This window comes from Brachionichthys hirsutus, chromosome 12 (genome assembly GCF_040956055.1).
Source record: "Brachionichthys hirsutus isolate HB-005 chromosome 12, CSIRO-AGI_Bhir_v1, whole genome shotgun sequence".
Taxonomy (NCBI): domain Eukaryota; kingdom Metazoa; phylum Chordata; class Actinopteri; order Lophiiformes; family Brachionichthyidae; genus Brachionichthys; species Brachionichthys hirsutus.
In genome coordinates this window covers 9527161-9550566 of record NC_090908.1, presented here as the reverse complement: position 1 = coordinate 9550566, position 23406 = coordinate 9527161, and the positions used below count along the sequence as shown (strand labels likewise).

Here is a 23406-nt window from a genome sequence, read left to right as displayed (position 1 = left end):
AATTGCAGTACAGAGTTTTACTCCGTATGAATTGAGTTTCAGTTCAGCAACCCATCCCATTCTGTCTCAGTATCATGCCCTGCATGCACGTGACTTCCTGGTTTCTGGCGTCATTTAATGAATTAGCCAATCGAATTTATACCACATGTACTAGCGACCAATCACATCGCTGCACGGCGCGGGCCTGTCCCGCCCCTGCTCATTCAGCAGATAGTTTACTCAACTATGCAGGGATTTTGGAGCTAGCTACTAGTAACTCTCGTATCAGTGTAGCCATAATATTTACATTATGAAATATTACAAACTTGTGTCACATTTTCGCCACTAACTGGTGTCTTTATAAATTTAAAAAAAACGATCCAACGTTTTACCTCATTTCAGATTCTGCTATAGCTGCTTTTACCATAGTTATTATATACGGTATTTTAATGGCAGGTTAGGAGGAGAGTGGACGCTGGACAGTTATGTACCTTCGACTACTGTGTTGGTTTGCGCTGCCCTGTCTGGCTCTGTTCGGACATGGAGTTCGGGCAGGCTCCGGAGTCAGTGCGGCAAAAACTTTAGTCTGGGGACCAGGACTGGAGGCAGACATTGTCCTACCAGCTCGCTTTTTCTACATACAGGCGGTGGACAGCTCTGGGAAGAAGTAAGTCACACTACCGAACTTGAAACGCGGTATCGACATGAATATGTTCATAAATATATATATAAAATGTGCAACGTAGTTCATCTCTTCACTCCGGCTGAAATTTTAAACGAGTCAATAACTTCCCAGGGGAGAAAGACAACCTCACAAAACCCTTTTGAACAAACCTTCCCACGGGACCCTGAAGGCATCACACCTAGTGACGTGTTGGTGTCGCTTTCACAGATCCCTATCTTGGCCTTCCATTCACGTCAACAGCTAGAAAGCACATTGTTGTTGACGCACGGACAGTAAAACTCTTATAATGTTGTAACATTTTTTTTACAGCAATGTAGAATACAATTTAAAATAAACTAATCCCCACCGTGTCCATGTTCTCTCCCTCACAGCTTGACCGCTTCACCTGGCGAGAAGACCTACGAGGTGAAGATTGAGTCTTCAGCGGAGCAGTTCACCAGGATCTGGATCCAGGTCCTGGATCGTCAGGATGGTTCCTTCCTCGTTCGCTACAGAATGTATGCCAGCTATGCGGACATTCACGTCCACGTTCTCCTCGACAACAAGCACGTTGCCGAGTCACCATTCATTCTCAAAGGTAGAACAGGATCAAAGCTTTTTTTCCTCCTCCACTAAATGATAGTGTTGACTCTTCATGGTTTTTCTGTCTTTTTCCTCTATAGGCCCAGTCTACCATGAAGGTTGCGACTGTCCCCAGCCGAGTGGTTCTGTATGGGAGGACCGCATGCGCTGTCCTCGGTCCTTCCCCCAGATAGACGGGGACTTGGCCCAGTATGTCAGCGTGGACCCGGATCGCAACGCGCGTGAGATCCCTCAGCGCTTTGGACAAAGGCAAAGCCTCTGCCACTACACCGTCAAAGACAACAAGGTGCGCCTGAAGAAGGACGAAATCAACATTAAATGTAAAAAAATAAAAATAAACATTATTATAAATAATAAACTTCACCATTTATCATAACCGAAGAATGTAAAGATAGAGCCTGCAGCTTCGGACACGCCTATAATTAAGGTCTAAGGCATGTTCTTTTAATAGTGAGAAGCTCTCCGTACCGATTCTAGTATTACCTGAGAACATCCAACATTGTGTAACGCTTTACAATCCCATTGTAATATATGCTATCTGTTTTGAGGCAGGTTGAATATTCACTTACAAAGATTGTTTTGAGTAAAAAGAGTTTCTCTGAAATTTAGTAGGTTGTAAATCAACGCAATTCAGCAACTTCCTTGTTTTTCTAAATCTGTATTTAACCATAAAAATAACTTCTATAATGTTCTTGAAGTTTATTCTGGGCTCTTAAAACACTTAAAACACTAAAACACTAGAATTTAGAATTTTTTCCGAACTCATTGTATGGTATAAACGCAGATTTTTGACAATTTGAGCCCTTTTCCTTGTCTTTAGGTCTTCGTTCAAACGTTTGGAGAGCATGTCGGTTTCAGAATCTTTATGGATTCCATCCTGCTCTCACTCAGCAGAAAGGTATTTGCTTTTTAAACTACCTACTTTTGTAATACTGAGACAATTCAGCCACTTTAATATAAAGTCTCACTTAATCTGAAGCCCTGAACGTTTTATTCATTAAATGCTCTTGGAAAAACGACGATGCATTTTTTTTAAAAACGTTTTAATGAATTATCAAACAAGAAGAGGCAACAGTGTTTCCTTTATATGATATTGCTTTCTGAATTTAAACCAGCCTGCTAATCTCCCTTCCTTCGATGCTGTCCAGGTGCGACTCCCAGATATGGAGTTTTTTGTCAACCTGGGTGACTGGCCGTTGGAGAAGAGAAAACCCACTGAGAGCATTCATCCCATCTTTTCCTGGTGTGGCTCTAACAATACCAGAGATATCGTCATGCCGACCTACGACCTGACCGAGTCTGTTCTCGAGACCATGGGGAGGTATGAAGCGAAGCTAGCTATTCGCATGCACGCCTGTTGAGGTTCTAATTACTGTCCTTTGTGATGCTGCATGATGACGGTAGCTCTGCGTAACTCGAACATATAAATGCATCCAATGAACAGAGTCAGTCTGGACATGACGTCAGTGCAGGCCAACACGGGGCCGCCGTGGGCAGAGAAGAACGCCACCGCCTTCTGGAGGGGCCGGGACAGCCGCCAGGAACGCTTGGAGCTGGTCAAGCTTTCGAGGGCTCACCCCGACGCGATAGACGCTGCCTTTACCAACTTCTTCTTCTTCAAGCATGACGAGAGTCTCTACGGGCCGCTGGTCAAGCATGTTTCCTTCTTTGACTTCTTCAAAGTAAGAATGGCGCGAGCTGCTGATTTAATCATGAAATGACTCCAGACTCCATTTTTCAACTTTGTTATGCAGATTTGCAGAATTTTTATTTTTTTATTTATTCTTTTTGAGATTAATAATATTTATAAAAGGCGCAGTGGCTGCAGCGTTTTGCCCAGACGCGTTGAGTGTACCCAAATATCTATTCTAGTGTTTGGCGGGTTAAGTAAAGGCCAGATAGTCTCCCCAAGAGATGATTCATTCCTTGGCTCCTCTTGTGTTTACTGTTGGTGTGTTTTTTATTCAACTTATCATTTCTCTCTCTCTTCCATGCCCAACACCAGTACAAATACCAAATAAACATTGATGGGACTGTGGCGGCGTATCGTCTGCCGTACCTGTTGGCGGGAGACAGCGTGGTCTTAAAGCAGGATTCGAGCTACTACGAACATTTCTACACGGAGCTCCGGCCGTGGGAGCACTACGTCCCAGTCAGAGCAGACCTCGGAGATCTGTTGGACAAGATTCAGTGGGCTCGTGACCACGATGAAGAGGTGATGATTGTAGACGGTTATTTGGTTCTGTTTAAGATTTAACATCAGTAACTTGTGAGTTCATTCTTCTCCTTCTGGTCGTTGTCGTGTTTCCTTTTTCTTCAGGTTAAAAAAATTGCACAGGCAGGCCAGCAGTTTGCCCGAAGTCATCTTATGGGAGACAGAATATTTTGCTACTATTATAAACTTTTCCAGGTAACATTTATGCTATTATAAAGAATTTATCAAACTCGAGACGCAACAAAAGGTTCTCGTGCCGCTATGGGAAAATGGTCACTGTGGAATCAGACGGTTCATTGAGTCTGTGATTCTGGATGATTCTAATCGGACATTACCAGAATTCTCTCTCTTTTTCTTGAAGGAATATGCCAAACTCCAGGTCACAGAGCCCAGGATTCGTGAAGGCATGGAGCTTGTGGAGCAGAGCAGTGATGATCTGTTTCCCTGTTTCTGCCACAGGACCAGGGTAAGATTCAAGAAGTTAAGTTTCCCTCACATCAGAGTGACTTTGTGTTGTTTTGTCTCAACCTTACACGAGTACGACAGTAAAGTCCAGAGTCCCACTGATGTCAGAAAACGCTGCTTGGTGTACTATTTGCACAAAGCAATTCCAATTATTTTACGCCTCACCCTAACTCCTGGTGATTATTCCATTTTACTTAACAGAATAACAGTAGTCAGAATAAACCTGCTATAGAGCAATCACAATATCTTCTAAGTGTGGTAAATACATTGGTGAGTTAAGCTTTCCAATTATATTATTCATTCTAGATTGAAATATTGATATTAATATTGAGATCTTGCGTTTTGGCCCCCTCTGGTGGATATGAAAGGTCACTGCATCTGGCTAAATAAAAGTGACCTGAACATTAAAATCACACTGATTATCTGAAGTCCTGTTAATCCAAACAGGTGTGTGCAATTCCACTTTCTGATTAGCCCTCAAGTCTTATGTCTTTGTGTCTATCAATCTCTACACACTTCATGCTACACATTATTCAGCTCTAACAGATACAAGAAGTGATAATAATCCAGAGTGAAGAAGATGTTTAAAGGTAGTTTATCTAGTAATAGAATCCGCAATATAAATGAAAATACAGAAATGACAGGTTTCATGCCAGTAGCTGAAGGCATTTTCTTTTTTTTAAACCATTTTCCATGAAACTACAAAGTTAATATTCCAGTTTCAGTGAATAAATTTAAAACTGAACCCACTGCAACCAGGAAGAGGTAGCAAAACCTTGTGACTTGTTTTCCCAAATATTTTCATCCTGTATCTTTTCTTTTCAGACAAAAGATGAACTGTGATTGGCCTGTTGTCCAGATAAAGAAAAAAAAACCTTCAACTAACATCAGGCATGGGCAAACTATGGCCCGTTTGGCTTTTTAATCCGGCCCGCCGAACTTGTCCAAATTATATCATAAAATTTAATTGTATTATAATTAAATCTTCATTCATTTGACCTTTTGCTACCTGTAAAAGGCCAAATCCTTTCCAGTAATGGCTTTTACATGTCATTTATATTAGTTCACACAAACACTCCATCCATCTGTTCCTGGCCCGACCCCTCTGTCAAATTTTAGAACCCATTGTGGCCCGCGAGTCAAAATGTTTGCCCACCCCTGACTAAGATGGATTTCCAAATAATTGGTCAGAGTTTGAATGAATTGTATGACTATGATGTGTTGTCTCATTTTTAATAAATATTTGTCTTATTTATGTTTGGAGTGTTGTTTTTTCTTCCTGTGTATCACACACATGTTCTCTCAAAAGAAAAAAAAATGACATGAAATGTACGCATATACATTTATGTTTTAAAGTCCTGTAGAACAGGGAGTTGTAGAGTTTTAGCATGATATGAAGTGTCTTCAACAGGACAAGAGTCGCAGAGTGAAGCTGAACGCTGCAATGAAAATGTAAAATACAGTACTTAAAACCGTTTCATTAAAAAATCACATTGATTATAGAGAAATCAATCCACAAAAAGAATCATAATAATTAGCTGCATTCCTATACAGATATGAAAAGTTGATAATTTTGTTGTAGAGTACTTCTAGCAGTGCCTCTACATTGTATCTCACATATTTTTACTTAAGTTAAATACACAACTTATGTAGTGGAGAATGTGTGCACAGTAGTATCAGTGCAGTACTTCTATTTACACAAGTATCCAATTTCTGTCTTCAGTACTTTTGTGCGCCGCCAAGTCGATACTAATTGCAATGACTCTCCCAGCCACTAGATGGCAGTCACTCACAGTGAAGTTCCATGTTTTTAGCAAAACATCTCATAATGGAAAAGACTAACGAGGTAAATATCAAACAGGAATAACTCGAGTTCGGACCTTTCAAATGATGCGAAACGATCCAAGTTATGGTAAATATAGGCTTGAGAGAGAGAGAGAGAGAGAGAGAGAGAGAGAGAGAGGGCTCCAGCCAGAGAGCTTAGAAAGCGCGTCGCATTTAAATGATCTCCTGAAACAAGCAGTGCTGTGAGAGATAGCTAGCTAGCTAGCTAGCTTTGTACACAAACTTGAACTGTTGCTATATTTGTTAGTTTCTCGCCTGACGTAATTACTTTTTAATACAAATAGACACACGTTTAACGGAAAGCCGGGCAGTCTTTATCGAATCAGATGTTCAGACACTGTATGATGAGAGTGTGACTTTCAGGAAACCGTGAGGATACCATTTGGGACAAGCTATCTGGATGCTACCTTGTGTTGCCCTCCATCGGTGGAAGATGTTCATACCGCCGTCATCCTCACACACGGGGCAGGTGGAGACAGGAACTTCAAACATCTCGTTTCTCTTTCACGCTCCTTGACTGCAAACGGCTCCATTTGTCTGCGATTCACATGCAAGTCTTTAAACTTGGGTTACAGGGTTAAGGCATACCGCGCTGTGTGGGTGAGCATTTACATTCATTCATTCATTCATTCAAAGAGTAGCTGTCAGATTGTATGAATGCAGTAGGATTATTATGAGACTTAATATGTTTGTGTGTGTGTGTGTGTCCCAGGACTACTTGAAATCACTAGAGAAGTTCACTTTAAAGCGCATCTTTGTTGGAGGTGAGCAGCAATGATCACACAAAGAAGATAATCAGTATAATTTTCAGTGTTGGTAAATGTCATTATGTGTTGACGAATGTGTATTACTTTAAAAACTGCATGAGTACATTATACAATACAGAGCATGATCTACGTGGTCTGTCTGTAGGCAGATCAATGGGATCTCGTGCGGCTGCGGCTTTAGCCAGACAGCTGCGTGTTGAATCCGAGGAGGCTGTGCAGGGCATCGTCTGCCTTTCTTTCCCCCTGCATTCCCCAGCTCAGACAAACAACCATCGACAACGGACCGAAGATCTCAGGGGGCTACCTGAACACATGCCTGTGCTGTTTGTGTCCGGCACTGAAGACCGCATGTGTGACAGGGTGAGGATGGTTCAGGATCTCATTTTAACATTGCCCAGAGACTTTTCTGATTGTTCAGATTTTAGTGACAAATTGGACTTTATAGTTTATGCTTTCACATGCTACGTTGATTTTATACTCTTATCTATGAACAATTTCTCGCCATATTAATTGTGCTATAGACTAATTCTGGTGCTGATTTTTTTCTTTCTGTTTTTGTTTAGGTTCTTTTTGATGGCACGGTGAAAGAAATGAAAGCTCAAGTCGAGGTTGTTTGGCTCAGAGGAGGTAGCCACGGACTAACTGTGAAGGGGAGGTCGGATGATTCGGTGTTGGATGAAGTGAATGCACAAATCATCACCTGGATGAATAAACAGGGAACTTAGATTGATATATTTGTTTAGTTGTTGTACTGTTTAATAAAGGGCATATATTTTTAAGAGTCATGTCTTTTTTTTTTTTTAGATCAGAAATCCTGAATGACAACATTTACATATTTGGAGCTCACCTCATCTAAAACTCCAAATCCAAGTACTCACACCTAATGTCGTTTATGAAATTTATTAATTTATTGACCATATATTGACTTTAAAAGAAATGAAAACACTTTAGAGACAGAATTATTTTTGTGTGTAAGTAGCAGGTTTCTGAATATCAATATCCGTCTGGATGGGACATTTCCAAAGATGCTGTCGTCATTTACTTAAACGTAGGTTATTTTCTTTTAAGTGTTTTAGTACTTTATTGATTAAATATCAATAATAATTTAACAATTACTTTTAGTTCATTAAAGCAAATGATAAACAATAGTTGAATACGGGATTTTGCTTCTCGATAAGACAGTCTTCTTCTCATTGGATGACGTCATCACTGCGCTGTACCTTTAACGCGACGCGAAACATTTGCATTTCCTCGAATCCAATTGGCTCCTCCACTTCCGCTTTTTTTTCTTTTTTTTTAGCCGGTTAATGGCAACATGGCGGAGCTCTGGAACAGAGTAAATATTGCTTTCCCCAGCGCCGTTTCTAGTGTTCGTATACACTTCAGCTCAACCACAGGTACAATCTGCGTAGTTTATATCTTCTTGCGTGACTTCTTGTGCTAAAGTCCGCTGTAAGACACTGTATATGCGCAGTTCTCTAACCACGTGGGAGTGTATTACTATCACTGCATGTGTGATGTTGTAATTTTGTCTTTCTGTTGCAGATGCAAAGGTTAAATCACTGTTGGTGGAAAACCAGAATGCGTTAAAGCTAATTCGGAGTGAGATTCTTGAAAGGGAGATACGGGTTCTGTACGAGCTGCTATACGTCCTAAATAACAGTTCCAGAGGAAACAAGACCTTTAAAGCCCTTAAACAGGTGAGGACATGTGGCGAAATAAATACATTTACTCGTGTGCTACATTTACATTCTAAGATATTGCATTTTCTTTGCATTTATACAAAAATAAGTATTGTGAAGGTCTAATTTCTAAATCAAAATAGTACGATCAGTACGTTAATCCGACACCATAAGTATTTACTGGGAATAAACGTGAATGTCACATAAGTAGAACTAATAAATCTTATGATTTAAGGTCAAGAGTGTGTTATTTGACCTTTTTTGTCTCTCTCAGGTTGAACAGTGCATTAACAGGCTGAAGATCATGAAGCTTGATGTTGCCCTCCAGGACCTGACAGAGCTGTGTCCTAACAAAATTCAAAGGTAGGCAGAGCGGTTATTTTCGGTTCAATGTGATCTACAGTCCTTAAAAAAATAAAACACTCCAAAAGCAGTGCAGCTTCGAGCTTTATGATTCATGTTGCATTTAACACAGTTAGTCGGCACTGATTTTCTACATGAGGCTGGGACATTACTGTTTCACTAGACGGCAAAAACAAACAAAGACACACAACGGCAAACGTTTTATTCATTGTCTTGATTTGATTGTTTCTGTCTGTGCTTAGAGTACTGAGCATCAAGACTGGTGAGGGGGACGTTCCCAGCCAACCCTTCCTGGAGTGGTTGTGTCTGAAGGTACTGGGAGGCGCCCAGCTGATGAGCTGCACACTGGATCGCTGCAGCAGAGCTTTCATGTATCCTTTTCAGATATGGCACTGTCTGACGCATATGAAAAAATTATATAATGTGTGACACAGCATTACATTTCACATCTCTGTTGTGAATGTATCAGATTAGAGAAGTTGCCTTGTTTTTGTTTTGCTTGTTTTCTTCGTGTGATGCATGCAACCTCAAATTTAGGATTTAAAAAGAAAAGCTGTAGCCTGAGCTCGGTTTAGCTTGCCACCAGATGTTTGTTTTCCTTAGAGACATTTGCCTCAGACTCTCAAAGAAGCACATGAAGTTGGAGGTGTTTATTATCCTTAATATTGTAATAACCAGCATGCTCAGTCGTCTATGGTGAGTTGCTCAACTGCTACATCTGTAACATGTAAGGATCAGAAGGAGCTGCAGAATGAAAATGTGCGTCTGAAATACCTTGGTTTTTGTTTGTTCAGCCTCCACAATATAAACGTACCTGTGTTTTTTGCTGCAGGGTGATTTTCCGCGGCATCCTGGTCAGCCTGTCCGTTCTGTATCAGTACCTCCTGGAGCTCCACAGAGAAGTCGCCGGCGCCAAGCCCATGCCTTTCCTCCCAGACTTCTCCCTGCCAGCAGATATTACTCAGGTCTTGGGTTATACTGATGCATTTTTAAGGTCCAGACTGTCGGCACAACTTTCCCATGGCAGGGAGAAGAAGCAGAGCAAGAAAACCTGTAAAGTCAAAAACATGGGGAAGACGAGACGGGTCAAAGAAGACTTGGGTGTTGCCATTGAAAGAGGTGTGGTACCTTTTTACTTCATTTCAGAGTCCTTAGTATACAAATACATTCACTGGAGACATGTACACACAGTGTATGACGGTTCAATTTATTTCACTTATTGGCTTTTGCAGCCACTTAAAGTTAACAAAAGAATAAATGTAACAATGATTTGCACAAAATCAGAATCCTTTAATAATTATAGGAAATTAAATTATATCAGCAACATGCCTTTTGTAAAGGAAAAAGTTTATGTTTCTCTCTACGCCACAAAGAATGAATCAAAGTACAACAACTTTGACATCATTGTGTTTTTTTCCTCCCCTCAGGTGGAGTTCTTAACACTGACCTGAAGCCGTTTCTCAGTGTTATCAAAGGCTGTACAAAGGTGAGTGTGTGTGCCACATTCCATTCCTGTATTACTGGCAAAACATTGAGTTGCTGAGTGTTGTCCGCTAATTATGTATTCTAATAATTACATCCTTTTGGTACCAAAGGAGAAGTACCGCCCACAGGCCATGCACAGAGCTGACAAGGAAAACGTGTTTGAGAAACAAGTGCAAGAGGCTGCAACTGTCACCGACTTGATGACGCCGCTCAAGGAAGCGATGGAATGGTGCAAATCCCAGAAGAAGAAAAAGGAGAAAGGCTTCCTCGCATTCGTGTATTTAAAGTGTCAAAGACTGAAAGGGCTCGAGGCAGCAGGTTACAAGTAAGACACTACAAAACACATACTCGTGTTATTTTGTTAGCAACAGCTGTGTATTCTATTGCCCTTAGTTAAGTTTGTGATGTTTAGTTTTTGGTGGCTGTTGCAATGCACCATAAAAATTCATCATGTGCAGAGTTGTTTCTGGCAAAATAACATTTTCGGAAGCACGGTTGCTGCTAATACTGAATTATTTTATTTGCCCTTATCTCCAGTGTCCAGAGGAAATTGGTGAGCTTAAAACGAGAAGTTCGCTGGGCTTTATCACCCCAAGGTCCTGCACCAAGAACGTGTCGGTCTGCTTCCAAGATGTGGAGAGAAGCTCACCAGAAAAAACATTTTCATTCTCTCGGAAGTCTGTTTAAGTCTTGGTGGGCAGTGCGAGCTGGTGTCAGCAAGAAGCAGACAAGGAGACAAAGGAAGAGGACTGGCTTCACAGCATCTCCAATATCAGGAGACGCGCAAAAGCACCGGACTGCATCCACAGCAGCATCTCAGACCGCTGATGACCACAGACGTGATGACATAGATGATATATTTGCTTCTGTAGGTTTGTGACGAGGAGAAAAGAACAAGAAAACATTTGCTTGCAGCAGATACTAGTACGTGAATTTTTTGAATACAAACATGGATGAAAATTGAAGGTATATATTTAAAGTGCTACCGAGTAGCAGTGAATTTCAGAGCATGTGGCATTTTGCTCCATCTAGTGGAGATAAGTGAATATACACTGGACTGATACACCCAGCAAATATCAACTGAATCCTTTGGCCTTGCATGAAAACACCAGCCATCACTCTTTTCTAAAATATAGAGGCTGTCAGTGCTTTTATGAGGCAGGAATACTTTGGCATTCTACTTGTAGTGCTTTGCTGGCAAAACTGGCACCATGTGAAATCCATATCCATCAGTCTGTAGTGACCATGAATGCTGTGGAGAGGAGGATATATGCTATATTCAGAGTTAAAGTATTGTGTTGTTTGTTTGCTGTTTGTGTTCTTTTTTTTTAATAGTTTCTCATTTTCTGCGAATCTGAACCAGATAGTCAACATTAACATTTTGTACTCACCTTCAGTGAGGAAGAAGAGGAGAATGAAGTCGTTGTATGGACACAACTAAGTGACTGGCAAATCCAACCTGGTTGCTGTATCTAAATTGGCACAGATCAAGGGGGAAACTCGCTAGACACCGTCAGTTAACCTTTTCCTGTGATTATCTTCATAAAGTACCGGTAATAAAAATTAAACATTGGTTGTACAGTAATCTTTACTCATTTATGTATATTTAGGTTTACATCACAAGAGACTCTATATCTGCTCTTTCTGCTTTGAGCAGGAAGAGCGTATTTCTGGAACACCACTTCTGTATTTAAATGAAGAGATGTATGTATCATGTAAATTTACATTCTGGTTGGGTTCAACCCTAGAATTGTATATATTTTTGTTGGAAGCAGTGGTTCTCCAGAGAATCTATGAATGCATGGCTTTTGGGCATGGCATAGCCTAAAACAGGAGAGAGAATATAAAGGTCTTCAATTCCATTATGCTGTGCTGCCAATTTACTTCCCAGCCGCCATAATATTAGCATCGAAGTGAAGTCTATTTCAGGTATCTGCATTTGTTTGGTGTGGCATGTAGGGATTCTCAGCATTTATACGTGGAAGTGTATTAAATCAATTGACTCCACAGAGACAACAAGGCTAATAAGAGCCACAGAGGCCTATGGAGTATCACGCTGTTGTGATCAGTTATTCAGCTCGGTCAGCAGTACAGTGGAGCAATGGGGCCATTAATAATGTGAGTAGAATAACACTGAAGTCCTCATTAAGGGCAGAGAGGGACACAGTATATAAAAGGTGAGACCACCTTACTTCAATCATACCCAATACAGGTGTCACATATTATAATTATATAAGAAAATATTAGTTTTTGGAAATGAATTAAAGAATAGGAGTGCACACCTTTATATATTTTTTCTTCTTGTTTTCGAATCTGCCGAGAGAGCGCAGTGACAGTTTTTTGTTCTACTCTATAAATATGACATTGACGAGTTCCATGTGTCCTGTTACAATTACTTCATTTAATTAATATTTATTCTTATTTGGGGATAGAGAGGGAACAACTGCACTGGACTGGAATGGTCTCTTTTTTGATTTTACATTACCTCTTCTGTTGATGTGTTATTATACAATTCAACTCTGATTCAATTTTACTTTTCACGGTTGGTTTATAAATATACCAAGAACAATTTAGAACCTCTTGATGATGACCCAGATCACCATGTGGATGGTGTAAATCCAATTATGAGGGGAATGAGCGACGCTGCTTGTGTGCTTTTCTAGTTAAATATGAACTCTAATTTGATTTCACTCCAATATATTAATTATATTTTATGTATTAGAATAGCAATGTCTTTGGATATTTAATATCCATGCCTGAAAACATAGTTGTGTCTTCTTTGACATCTCCCAGCTTTAATTTTAAGCCAGAACAAAATCTGTGTTGAATTTAATGTTATATCAATAAAATAATATCTGTGTAAATGACAGCGTACACTCATAAAAATAGTTAATAGTATTAATGTTTAATACTCATTATATTAATTGATAAAAATGTACACAGATGATTACAAATGTCAATTTCCTCTTCAAAATTATCGATGACGGGCCGAGCGGAATGAGACGCTGCGTGACGTAACATCCTGTCATCCCAATTCTACATCCGGAAGGCGGGGCTTTTGTTGTAGGAGCGGTTTATATTTAGAGAACCGATGCCTCGAAGTGCTACATTAATGCAGCCACCAAGATAACATCAGCCGAGGTCAGAATTACACATCCTGCTTTGGGTAAGGCTTTTAGACATTCCTCAATGAGTGGCGGTTTTGGTAAAATGGCCTTAAAGAAGTAACAAAGTACCGCACCTGCTATGGAAGGACGGGCAACCGAAAGACCGACCGAATGAGGCGACAGAAATAACATAAATGATAGTGAATAAACTCCCAGTTGGGTTTTCGGGATCTAGCGACACTTTGGGAATCCTCTTTGTTGTTGTTTCCGTGTCGTGTATTTCCATGTTTCGTGTTTCCGTCGTTGACATAATGGTAACTTTAAACGTCATGTTAATATCTGTGTTATTTGCAGAGCTAGCTACGCGTTTGGTGTTTTTGCGTTATTTCTGGACACTCCCTGTTTGTTTTTTTTATTCGACTTGCTTTTGACATTTTTGTACTCGATGAAGTAACGAAGTTCTTGCGTTACACTTGCGCAGGAACATCAGCCACCTCACCAAACTCCACCTTTTTATTAGCTTAATGTTGATGGCCAACTGCCGTCAAACATCAGCGTTAGCTTAAAAAACTTGCGTTAACGCAACAGTTAGGGGGGTTAGCAAAGGTTACTGTTTACTTTATTAGCTAGATATTACGACTACTTGTTGTATTGTACTTTTTATTTTACCCTTTTAAGTGGATCTTATGGAAAAGGTTTCCCCCCCCACAGGAGATGACACACCCAAGATGGCTCAGGGTTGCTTAAACTCACGATTGGTACACAATCACAACTGTCAGCAAATACAGTGTAGCAGTGTTTTTCCTACATCACAGTTTTTGCATGAATGAGTTGACTCGTTTCGGTGTAATCCGAGTACTACGACACTCGATTGTCTGTTTTTGTTCCTGTCTACTATATTAAGTTGTGTAGTTAACCCTCTTCTTCATTAAGGGCTCCGTCTGATCCGTAGACCCCTGCTCTGTGGCTTGTTTTGTTAGCTAAGAAAGTCAGTTGTGCCAAAATAAGAGCCTGTTTTATTATCACAGGTGCTGCATGGCCTGCATGTACTTACTGGCTGTTGAATAGTGACTGTTGTGTTTACTGATGCTCCGGTTTGCTGATGGGCGGAACGTTTCCAGCTCTCGGCATTCTTCTTTTTTGTGTTTGTTTTTAAGGTGTTGCTTGGGAGGTAACGGCTGTTCGATCTTCTTTATAGTATTAATAGTATTAATTCTTGTTTTGGTATTTGAGGAAATTATTTAAACTAGATTTACGCTCTAGTTTAAAGAGCGTAAATCATTCCAAAACATTGTTTTTGTACTTCATAATCTCCTTTCCCGAATCGACACATGATTGTGGTTTTAAGAGTTAGTGATTTGCTACATTTCCGATTTACCGCAGTTATTTATTCGGTATGTGCAGTGGAAGAATAGTTAATAGCTCTGTCAGGGCTTGTTGACTTCTATTTGTTTTTGCATACTTTAACCCCTCAGGCAATATAGTCTATAACAAAAACTAGAGTGTTGCTGACAACAGCACAAAAACCATAGCTTCAAGGTTCAAAGAAACCGTTTCATCCTTAAATTAGTTGTGCAATCAGTGGAAGATCACTTGTCATGTCATATTATGCAGCAGACCACAGTAGGGCTTGCTGTATGGTTGCAAATTGCACCAACTATGCTAAATTCTGAAGCTCATATCCCAAAGTCGGTGGATGGACTCGAGGCCCGGGGCAACAACGGCCGCCATGCAGCCTTGTTGACCAACGGGACGCTGCTGAAAATGTTATTGCTGTGTGTCGAAGACAGAGACGACAATGCAAAGGAAGTGGAGAAGGTCGATTTGCTGTGGCGACCCCTCACGGGACAGGCTGAAAGTGCAGTAGTAGTAGTTAGAAGTGTCAGTTATCTTTATTATTAAATTGTTTCAATATGGTTATCACAGTTTCCTAGAACCCAAAGTGACTGCTTCAAACCAGAACCAGCTTTTTTTTTGTTTGAACCTTAACATACGCAATAGATTCCAAAAGTATTTCAACATTTTGCTTTGACCGTTTGATCAGCCAATCACGGTTGTACACATGGGTTTTAATATGAGTTGAGGTCAATTCAGCAGATGTTTTAATGATCACGCCTGCAATGGACGTGCATTCCACCCTGTCGTAAACGTCTCATGATCACATTGCTGATTGCATCATAATCGGAGTGTGTTCAGGGAGAGGATTTCAAGAATTGTTTTAGCAGTCTTGGGCCCTACCGGTGTCCTAAACACTATTTAAATGTCATACGGATTTTTCGGATCTATCAATAGTTCATACGGTTTTTGAATGTTTCTTGTGTTTTTTTCCCCCCCCCGACAGTAGTATATTGCTAGTTTTTCAGAATGTTTGGGATAAGATGCCACCATAAGAAGTGAAAGCTCACCAGTGACTTTCAATGCGTGTTACATTACAGCCATTTAAAGTAAAAACAGAGTTGGAATGTGATTTATTTGGACCGAGTCAGTTCTGTGCTTGGTTTTAGATTCGTAGCAAATGACATTAATGATGGGGAAAGGCCTCGTGGGTATTCGTAGTTGAGATCTTCTGGATGTTTATCTCTGTAAGTTTATCCATGTTTTCACTAAAGCGCTCTGCTTCCTTCCTATTACTCTCTATGACACTGACAAGTATTTTCTGTAAAACATCATTTGGGCCTAACTTAGCTGGCTTCCATCAAAGAGATCCATCTACTGCTCCTAGTTTTTTCTAAATGCATTTATGATTACCGGTAAGTCCCTGAATGACCCGGCTTCACTGTGTGTAATAGCACCATAGTAAGAAAACTACCTTCTAACGATGTCAGCAGTTTAAGTGAAGGGACTGGCACACGACTGTTTCTGTTTGACTTGGGAAGTGAGTGGTTATGAAAAAGAAATAGTGACATGTCTGGCTGCAAGGATTTTTTTGTGCTAATTGCACTTTATTTTTGATCCTCAGCTCGGCTAAATCCAAAAAGGCTTTATCCAACATGTTGTAACAGTGTAATAACGTGTTTGCTATATATAAATACACTACTGCATTATGGTGTTTGTCTACGTGTTAAACTTGACGCGGTTAGTGAAGACTGCGTCGTACTGCCTGATGATACTTCCCATAATAAGAACCAGAGAAGATAAACAAAGTCTTTTTTAATATTTAAAAAAAAAAAAAAAAACATTCTGCTTGTCACTGAAGCGGGAAGGATTGGACCTCGGAGGATTTGGTTTTCTGCTGCTCGGGTTCATCAATGGCTCCTCTGTGCCCTCCCTTAGCCACGGGCTGTTAGTATGCATTGTGGGATGCTCTTTGGACATTTCATCTGGCTGCTGCGCATCTTTTTAGAAGAGCTGCTTATTTCTTTCTATCCACCAGTGCTCTGCTGTAACAAAATAGTCAGTTTTTCACATCACTCATGACTGAAATGACTCCTTCGGGTTATTGGTTTCTCAGCAATGCGTTCTAATTATGACTCGTCAGATAGGAAGACGCACCATATTTATTTTATTGCATTTTGAAGAACACTTTCTGTCTGGGAGTGGTAGACATTGATTGAGATGTGGCAAGAGTTTTAATTTATAGCCGGTGCGTTATTGAAAGAGTTGCGTGTTGCTGGCAAGCGATGGACAGAGGGAGGATCTGTTTAGATGGAAAACAAATGGTAGATGTAAGAAGGAAAATAAGTTGGCAAAGAAAAGGAATTTCACAATAATCTACCGTAATTGCTGAACTATTATGCGCACCTGTGAAAAAGCCGCACCCACTGAATTAAAAAATATATATATTTTGTACTAAAATAAGCCGCACATATTCGTAAGCCACAAGTGCAATCAGATCCGTAACTTCGGGATAAGGATTGGCTCTAGGGGCTGGGTCGGTCGGGCTGGGGTGCGAAGCGGGGCTGGGCTCGAGCCGCGGCTGGGGGAGCAGTCGCCCCGTCGCCCTCCCCTCTCCGCCCGTCGGAGGCTGCGCGGCGCGCGCGCCCGCCTGGCGGGGTGTCCCCGTCCCCCTTGCCCCCGTGCCCCTCATCCTCCGTCCGCGGGAGCGTGGTGCGGCAGGGGTGGGGACGCCCGGGAGGTCGAGGGGGTGGGTTCCTTCCCCGCTACGCGGCGCGTCCGACGCCGCGTAGCGGATGGCGGACAGGCGGCGGGGACCGGGTACGGCGGTCCGGCGGCGGCGACTCTGGACGAGCACCGGGCGCTTCTCGCGGATCTCCCCAGCTACGCGCAAGCGGGGCTTTCCCTCCGGGCGGGCGGGCGTTAATTTTGTAACGAAAATAAATAGGCTTTAACGAAACACGGCTCGTAACGAAAGTGGGAAAATATACGTAAATTTGCCGCGTCGTTGCATAAACCGCAAGGTTCAAAATATTGGAAAAAAGTAGCGGCTTGTACACCGGGAATTACGGTAGTTGAGTTTCGTAATTTCTTTCTTCCTTTCAATGACGTCACACCATCTGTTGTGTATTTACATAGCATCAGTGCAACAGTTTAAGCCATTCCTGTTCTCAACCACATGAAATATATATATATTTACACGTAAATGAGCTGCTCTGGTGATGACAGAAACGACCTGAGTGAGCTAATGTTTTTTTTTTTCATGTTTGTAATTAGGTGTTATGTAAGATGAAAAGAAAAGCCCCTGCTTTCTCCATCAGATGGGGGGGGGGGGGGGGAGTCACCTTTGTGTCCTCTGGGGTTAATAGAGTTCATCAGGTTCAAATGTGACTCAGACACTCATGATTTCACTTTGATGATAGTGGAATGTTATCGTTTTTACATGTAACCATCACTATGGTAACCCTTGTTGGCATCGCTGTGGCTCGGTTTGCTGCTATCCTCGTTTACGAGGATCCCCGAGTCTCGCCGAGCCTTTGACCATCCATGCCAGAGTGTTACGACGAGCAGGGAAAAGTGTGCTGAACGATCCTCCAAAGGGATGCTGAACACATTCCTGCAGTCCACAGTGTGCTGATGTCATCCATATTTCATCAACTGTCCAATCAGAGTGGTCTGTTAGACGACACTCCTCCTCCTCTTCCTCCTCCTCCTCAGCAAATCTCCACCTCCTGAAAAGAACGAGCAGATTTCACTTCCATATCTGGGCCAGTTGTTAATATTAATTCCCCTTTTATTATAGCCCTGCTTGCAATTTAATAGTGAACTGCAGTTGGCGGTATATGGTTAAAGCCCCTCCCCTATGGCACAAACTTCTCTTCAGTACTTTCTTGTGTCAAACATAGACAAAAGGTTGTGTATTATCTTTCCGTTTACTGACTGCTGTTTATGTATATATGGCTCTGGGATATGTGTGTCTGCAGAGAAGTGAATCATTCAGAAACTGACCCTCAGCTGAGTTTAGGCAGTTTTCCAAGTTGTGTGAATATGTATATGGTTATTGTTTCTGCCAGCGCTTTCACTGGCCTGGTTAATGCTAACAAAGACAGGAAGAGCACAAATCAGGTTCCGCTTCCTGTTCAGGGAAAGAGAAACCACGGTGCCACTTCCTCAGCATCCACAGCCATGACACCGTGGCTGGCGTAGCGACGTGGACGTCAACCTGACGCAAACCGCATGTTCCTCCTTTGCGTTCGGATAATGTCAGGATATGTAGGCGTTTATGTAAAAGCTGTTTCTGTTAAATGTTGCAGAGATTTATTCTCTCCCCGTGTTCATCCTCTTCTGCCTGGATGTCACATGTTCCCTAATGAAAGCCATAATGTAAAAACACGCAAAAAATGAAGCCGCCACATCATCGCATCGTCTTCCGTCGGAGAGAATGTTGCGGGTTAACTGTTTGTCCACGCTGGACTCACGGAATAATCTGAAGTGGGGTCGTTTAGTGCCGGGGAGGAGCAGAATTTGATCTGCTATGAACCAGTTTAGTGCTCCCCCCCCCCCCACAATTTGTCTGACATTGCACAAAGAGGGGGGAGAGTTCTTGCTTCACACAGATAGAGATAAAATGATAGGAGAGGAGGATAAATCATCATCATTTGAGGACATCAAGTTTGTTTCAAGACATTAGTTTGTATCAAGAGGCGATGGGCTTAGACTTGGGATGAACGATGCTGGCCGGATATAGTGCCAGTGGTCAAAGGTGAACGTTGAAAGGTGCACTGGCGACGCATTTGGGGTGTGCCCCACCGCTCGCCCGTAGCAAGCTGGGATAGGCTCCATCAAAGAGGTGTGAAGAGGCAGAAAGATTGTAATTTCCTTACTGAAGCTGAATGAAATGTGTGTATTTCAGACTTGCTGCTGTCTGTACTCGTTCAAGCAGATCAAAAGTCATTTCAAAGACTGCAAGTTGTGACACGACCAGCAGGCATTCACGGCGCTGTCGATTTGCACCAGTCGTGACAAAGGAGATGAGGATATTAAAGTCGGATGAAAACAAGTGGCTATAAGTTCCCATGTAGGGCAGGTAAATGACCAGTGAAGTCTTTTCTTTTGACTGAGGTTAACACATGAGGCCCTATATTTCCGAAATACTAACACGCAGTGGAAAATGGTCGCTTCATTAAATTTGATCAGCCGAAATGACTTTTGGATGACAAACTTGATAAAGTTCTCGGATTCATGAGTGGGCAATTTGGCACTTTAATGAGGAAGGCTTGCAGAGTTGTTGGATCGAAGCCGAGCGCCTTGGCACAGCAAGTTAGTTACCATCTGCCCCCCCCCCCCCACACTTGTATGGAGGTTATTTACTGTAGGCACTGATGCGCTCCCACTTTTGTCATTCACAGGTTGTGTCAGAGAGTCCCTGATCAGTTTACGAGTGGATGTGAGTGTGTGAAGGAGACGTAAAGAAAGATCCAGTAATGGCAACCAGTAAAGGTAAAAACCAGAGCTCTCTGGCGCTGCACAAGGTGATAATGGTGGGCAGTGGAGGCGTGGGGAAGTCGGCGCTCACCCTACAGTTCATGTATGACGAGGTAAGCAGACCGCTCGACCGTCGTCTCACTTCAAAGGATGCGGTGAAACCATCGATGCACGTATTTTGCTCCTTTTTGACAATTTAAATCATCAGTTTGTGGAGGACTACGAGCCCACCAAGGCAGACAGCTACAGGAAGAAGGTGGTCCTGGATGGGGAGGAAGTCCAGATCGACATTCTGGATACGGCTGGCCAGGAGGACTACGCCGCCATCAGGGACAACTACTTCCGCAGCGGCGAGGGCTTCCTGCTGGTCTTCTCCATCACAGAGCAGGAGTCCTTCAGCGCGACTGTGGAGTTCAGGTAGGCGATGTGTGTGTGTGTGTGTGTGTGTGTGTTGCACTTTCATTTTTCATTGTCCCATTTCACTGAACTGAATCAGAATCCAGGTAAGAAGGATAAGGTCTGCCTTCAGTAAACGTAAGCTAAGCTTTAATGCTTTCCTACAGTGAGCTACGCGATATTTGAAGCAGGAAGGTGTCACTGTTTGCCTCTTGGAAATCAGTGGTGTGAAAATAAAAACCTTATTGGGACATAAATGCAGGTTTTATTAGTATTATTCCATTACATACCCCTGTAGAATAATGCTACACTAGATTTAAAGCAGGGATATGAAAGGTTTTTTTTTTCATTTAGATTTGAATCCTAACTCCAGGATTTTTTTATTTTTATTATGGACACACCGTAACCTACGCTGGACGTGTCCTGCCAAATTGACAATTTACTGCCAACCTTTTTCCTCCGCTGCACTCTTATTTTAGTTTCACATTTTTTGCTGCTCACTCCCACTCAACCGCACACACACGACTTACTACCCTTTTCAGAAGCCGCTAATATGTTGTTAACAAACGGTGACTTTTACACGTTTTGCTAGTTCCCTTTCAGTGTTGCCCTTTCACTCGTCACTGTTGTAGAACACGTGACCCGTCTTTGACAAAAGGGAATTACCTTAAAGCAAATTATGAATTATCAACTGAAAAATGCCTTTTTAGAATCAGACTTAAAAATGTGGCATGCTTTTAAAAACGTCGGTTTTCAGGTGAAATTTACTCTATTCCATTCTATTTGGCGTGAACACCATTCATTGCGCTTGCAGGGAGCAGATCTTGCGGGTGAAGGCAGAGGAAGACAAGATCCCGCTCCTCCTCGTAGGAAACAAGTCGGACCTGGAGGAGCGCAGGAAGGTTTCCGTGGACGAAGCCAGAGGGAAGGCCGAGGAGTGGGGCGTCCAGTACGTGGAGACTTCTGCCAAAACCAGAGCCAACGTCGACAAGGTGCGTCCGCATAATACTCCTACTCATAAGTCCAAGCCCGACATATTTATTTTATTCATTTATCAGCTTTAAGATTGCTGACTGATTCCTTGTTTTACTCCTCCAGGTGTTCTTTGACCTGATGCGTGAAGTACGAGGCAAGAAAATGTCAGAAAACAAAGACAAAAATGGAAAAGGAAAGAACAAGAAGAACAAGAAGAGCTTCAGAGAAAGATGCTGTTTACTGTGAAACCTCTCCACGGACCCGACCAAACCTCAGTCCAGCTCTAACGTTGGGGAACCAAGCGGAACATCATTGCCATTGTCTTCAAATGAAATTTGACCATTTAAATTTCTGTATGTAGTTTAGTGTTTAGAACCTCAACCTTCATCGTCGGTGAGATTGGAGTTAGCGATTCGCTGAAAGACGACCACGCCTATGACAGGACTGCAGTGGAAGTCTGGTAACGACCCCGGCCGAACTGCCACTGCTCCAGACCTTCTCCGAGCTCGCTCGGTGATTATCCTGCCTTTGACTTTGGTTCTGTGTGTTTTACACCAGAAATGTTGACTTTTAGTCAGACAAACGCTCTTTATTTCTCTACTTGCTCTTAATCTTCAGCCTCATTGCTTGTTGGTCTGTTAGTCGGACCCCTTCGGCCTGTGTTCCATTTCAAACTGGAACTCTAACGCTGCCGTCTCTCATAATCGTAATCATTTCGGATGTCACCTCACGTCCCGTCTGTTGAAAAGGTTCCCCCCCTCAATCACTCACCTCTCCAGACGCTGACTTAAATCTTACATTTTGAATTTAGGGCATCCAATAATAATCTCATGTGACTTTCTGACCACTTAATAACCGGGCTTGTCGCTGAACAGGGTTATTTGATTCCATGTTTTCAGGCCTTGCATGACAACAACTAATCAGTCAAAGGTTGTTTTGCGGTTATTCTGCTGTTGCAAAATACAATCTTTTGACTGTTAATAAAAAAAAGCAAAAAGCCCCCCCCCCCCCCCCCCCCGTTCATGCTTACTCAGATCTCACTGAGCTTCTGTAGATATTTTAGCATTAGACACTTTGAGGCTGTGAAAAGAAGGTTGTTCTGTGGTTAATATAATTATTTTTATTTTTTTTACTGAACTAACAGTAACGGGAGTTTTTGTTCCAGGGGGGGTTGCCTTAAATCTATGTACCGTAATCTGGCCATTCCCATCCTGACCGCGTTGCAGGTTACTTCCTGTTTTACACAACTGTTAGTGTGCAGTCTGTTCTATGAAACAGGTGTTGACAATCCAGGAAGCCATCACACGTTTTTTGGTCCATGATGGCATCGTAATCAATAATATCTTACTCTTGAAAGTTCTGATGCTATTTTTTTTTTTATTTCATGGACTTTATAACATGCACTACATTTCAGTTCCTGAAGAATTGGGCTTCATGCAGAATGAAGTTACAGCAGATTGTGCCAACAGAATTACTAAAACAATTCTAACTGTTTTTGGGTGTACAGAATGCTAATTACAGTATGTATGTTATAACTGTGCGTGTGCATTTACAGTACCAGGAAATGTGTCAGTGCGAGTGAAGCTTTAAGGGTGTGCCAACTTCTTTACTGTTCAAACAAGTGCTACAATTTCAAAGATGTTTCTACCACTACATGAACCTTTATTTGTGACACGTCCTCCCCTTTTCATTTGTATCCTACAGCTGCGAGAGTGATTTTGTCTTTGCAGAGTGTTGCTGAATAAAAAAAAAAAATTCTTTGTAAAAACTGGTCATTATTTTGTCTTGGAAAAATATTTTGATTCCTAAATGCCTGGAATTTACAATACAGTACTCTATTTCATCTAACCAAATTTAAAACGGATTACGTTGAAATCTACTGCCCTCTGCTGGCTGGTGCAGGTAATGGACCTGCTCTGTCCATTGACTGGACGCAGTAACCTCAATATTGTGTTTTTCCTCTTTCCTTTGGGACATTCTTTATTCACGTAACCCTGCAGTTACTCTGCATCTATTGTTCCTCTGCCATCGACTAAAATGC

At 41.9% G+C, this 23406-nt stretch overlaps 4 protein-coding genes across 4 annotated transcripts; all 4 read left to right on the top strand.

The window, feature by feature from the left end:
* The first annotated feature begins 464 nt into the window (after positions 1-464).
* On the top strand, positions 465-5134 carry poglut2 (protein O-glucosyltransferase 2). The gene is made up of 10 exons (XM_068746313.1): positions 465-646; positions 1036-1241; positions 1327-1532; positions 2067-2144; positions 2395-2567; positions 2691-2928; positions 3252-3461; positions 3567-3656; positions 3823-3927; positions 4752-5134. The coding sequence occupies exons 1-10, from the start codon at positions 465-467 to the stop codon at positions 4767-4769; spliced, it is 1506 nt and encodes a 501-aa protein (XP_068602414.1). The 3' UTR covers positions 4770-5134.
* A 620-nt stretch (positions 5135-5754) lies between these two features.
* tex30 (testis expressed 30) lies at positions 5755-7296 on the top strand. The gene is made up of 5 exons (XM_068746720.1): positions 5755-5772; positions 6135-6371; positions 6484-6535; positions 6684-6898; positions 7102-7296. Exons 1-5 carry the CDS (start codon positions 5755-5757, stop codon positions 7261-7263), a joined length of 684 nt encoding a protein of 227 aa, XP_068602821.1. The 3' UTR covers positions 7264-7296.
* Positions 7297-7853: 557 nt separating this feature from the next.
* On the top strand, positions 7854-11617 carry nepro (nucleolus and neural progenitor protein). Its single transcript, XM_068746697.1, has 9 exons — positions 7854-7935; positions 8084-8238; positions 8495-8583; positions 8826-8954; positions 9202-9279; positions 9416-9702; positions 10011-10069; positions 10179-10393; positions 10606-11617. The coding sequence occupies exons 1-9, from the start codon at positions 7854-7856 to the stop codon at positions 10946-10948; spliced, it is 1437 nt and encodes a 478-aa protein (XP_068602798.1). The 3' UTR covers positions 10949-11617.
* Positions 11618-13179: 1562 nt separating this feature from the next.
* ralba (v-ral simian leukemia viral oncogene homolog Ba (ras related)) lies at positions 13180-23108 on the top strand. The gene is made up of 5 exons (XM_068746524.1): positions 13180-13234; positions 19919-20107; positions 20203-20411; positions 21205-21382; positions 21489-23108. The coding sequence occupies exons 2-5, from the start codon at positions 19994-19996 to the stop codon at positions 21609-21611; spliced, it is 624 nt and encodes a 207-aa protein (XP_068602625.1). The 5' UTR covers positions 13180-13234; positions 19919-19993; the 3' UTR covers positions 21612-23108.
* The last annotated feature ends 298 nt before the right edge of the window (positions 23109-23406 follow it).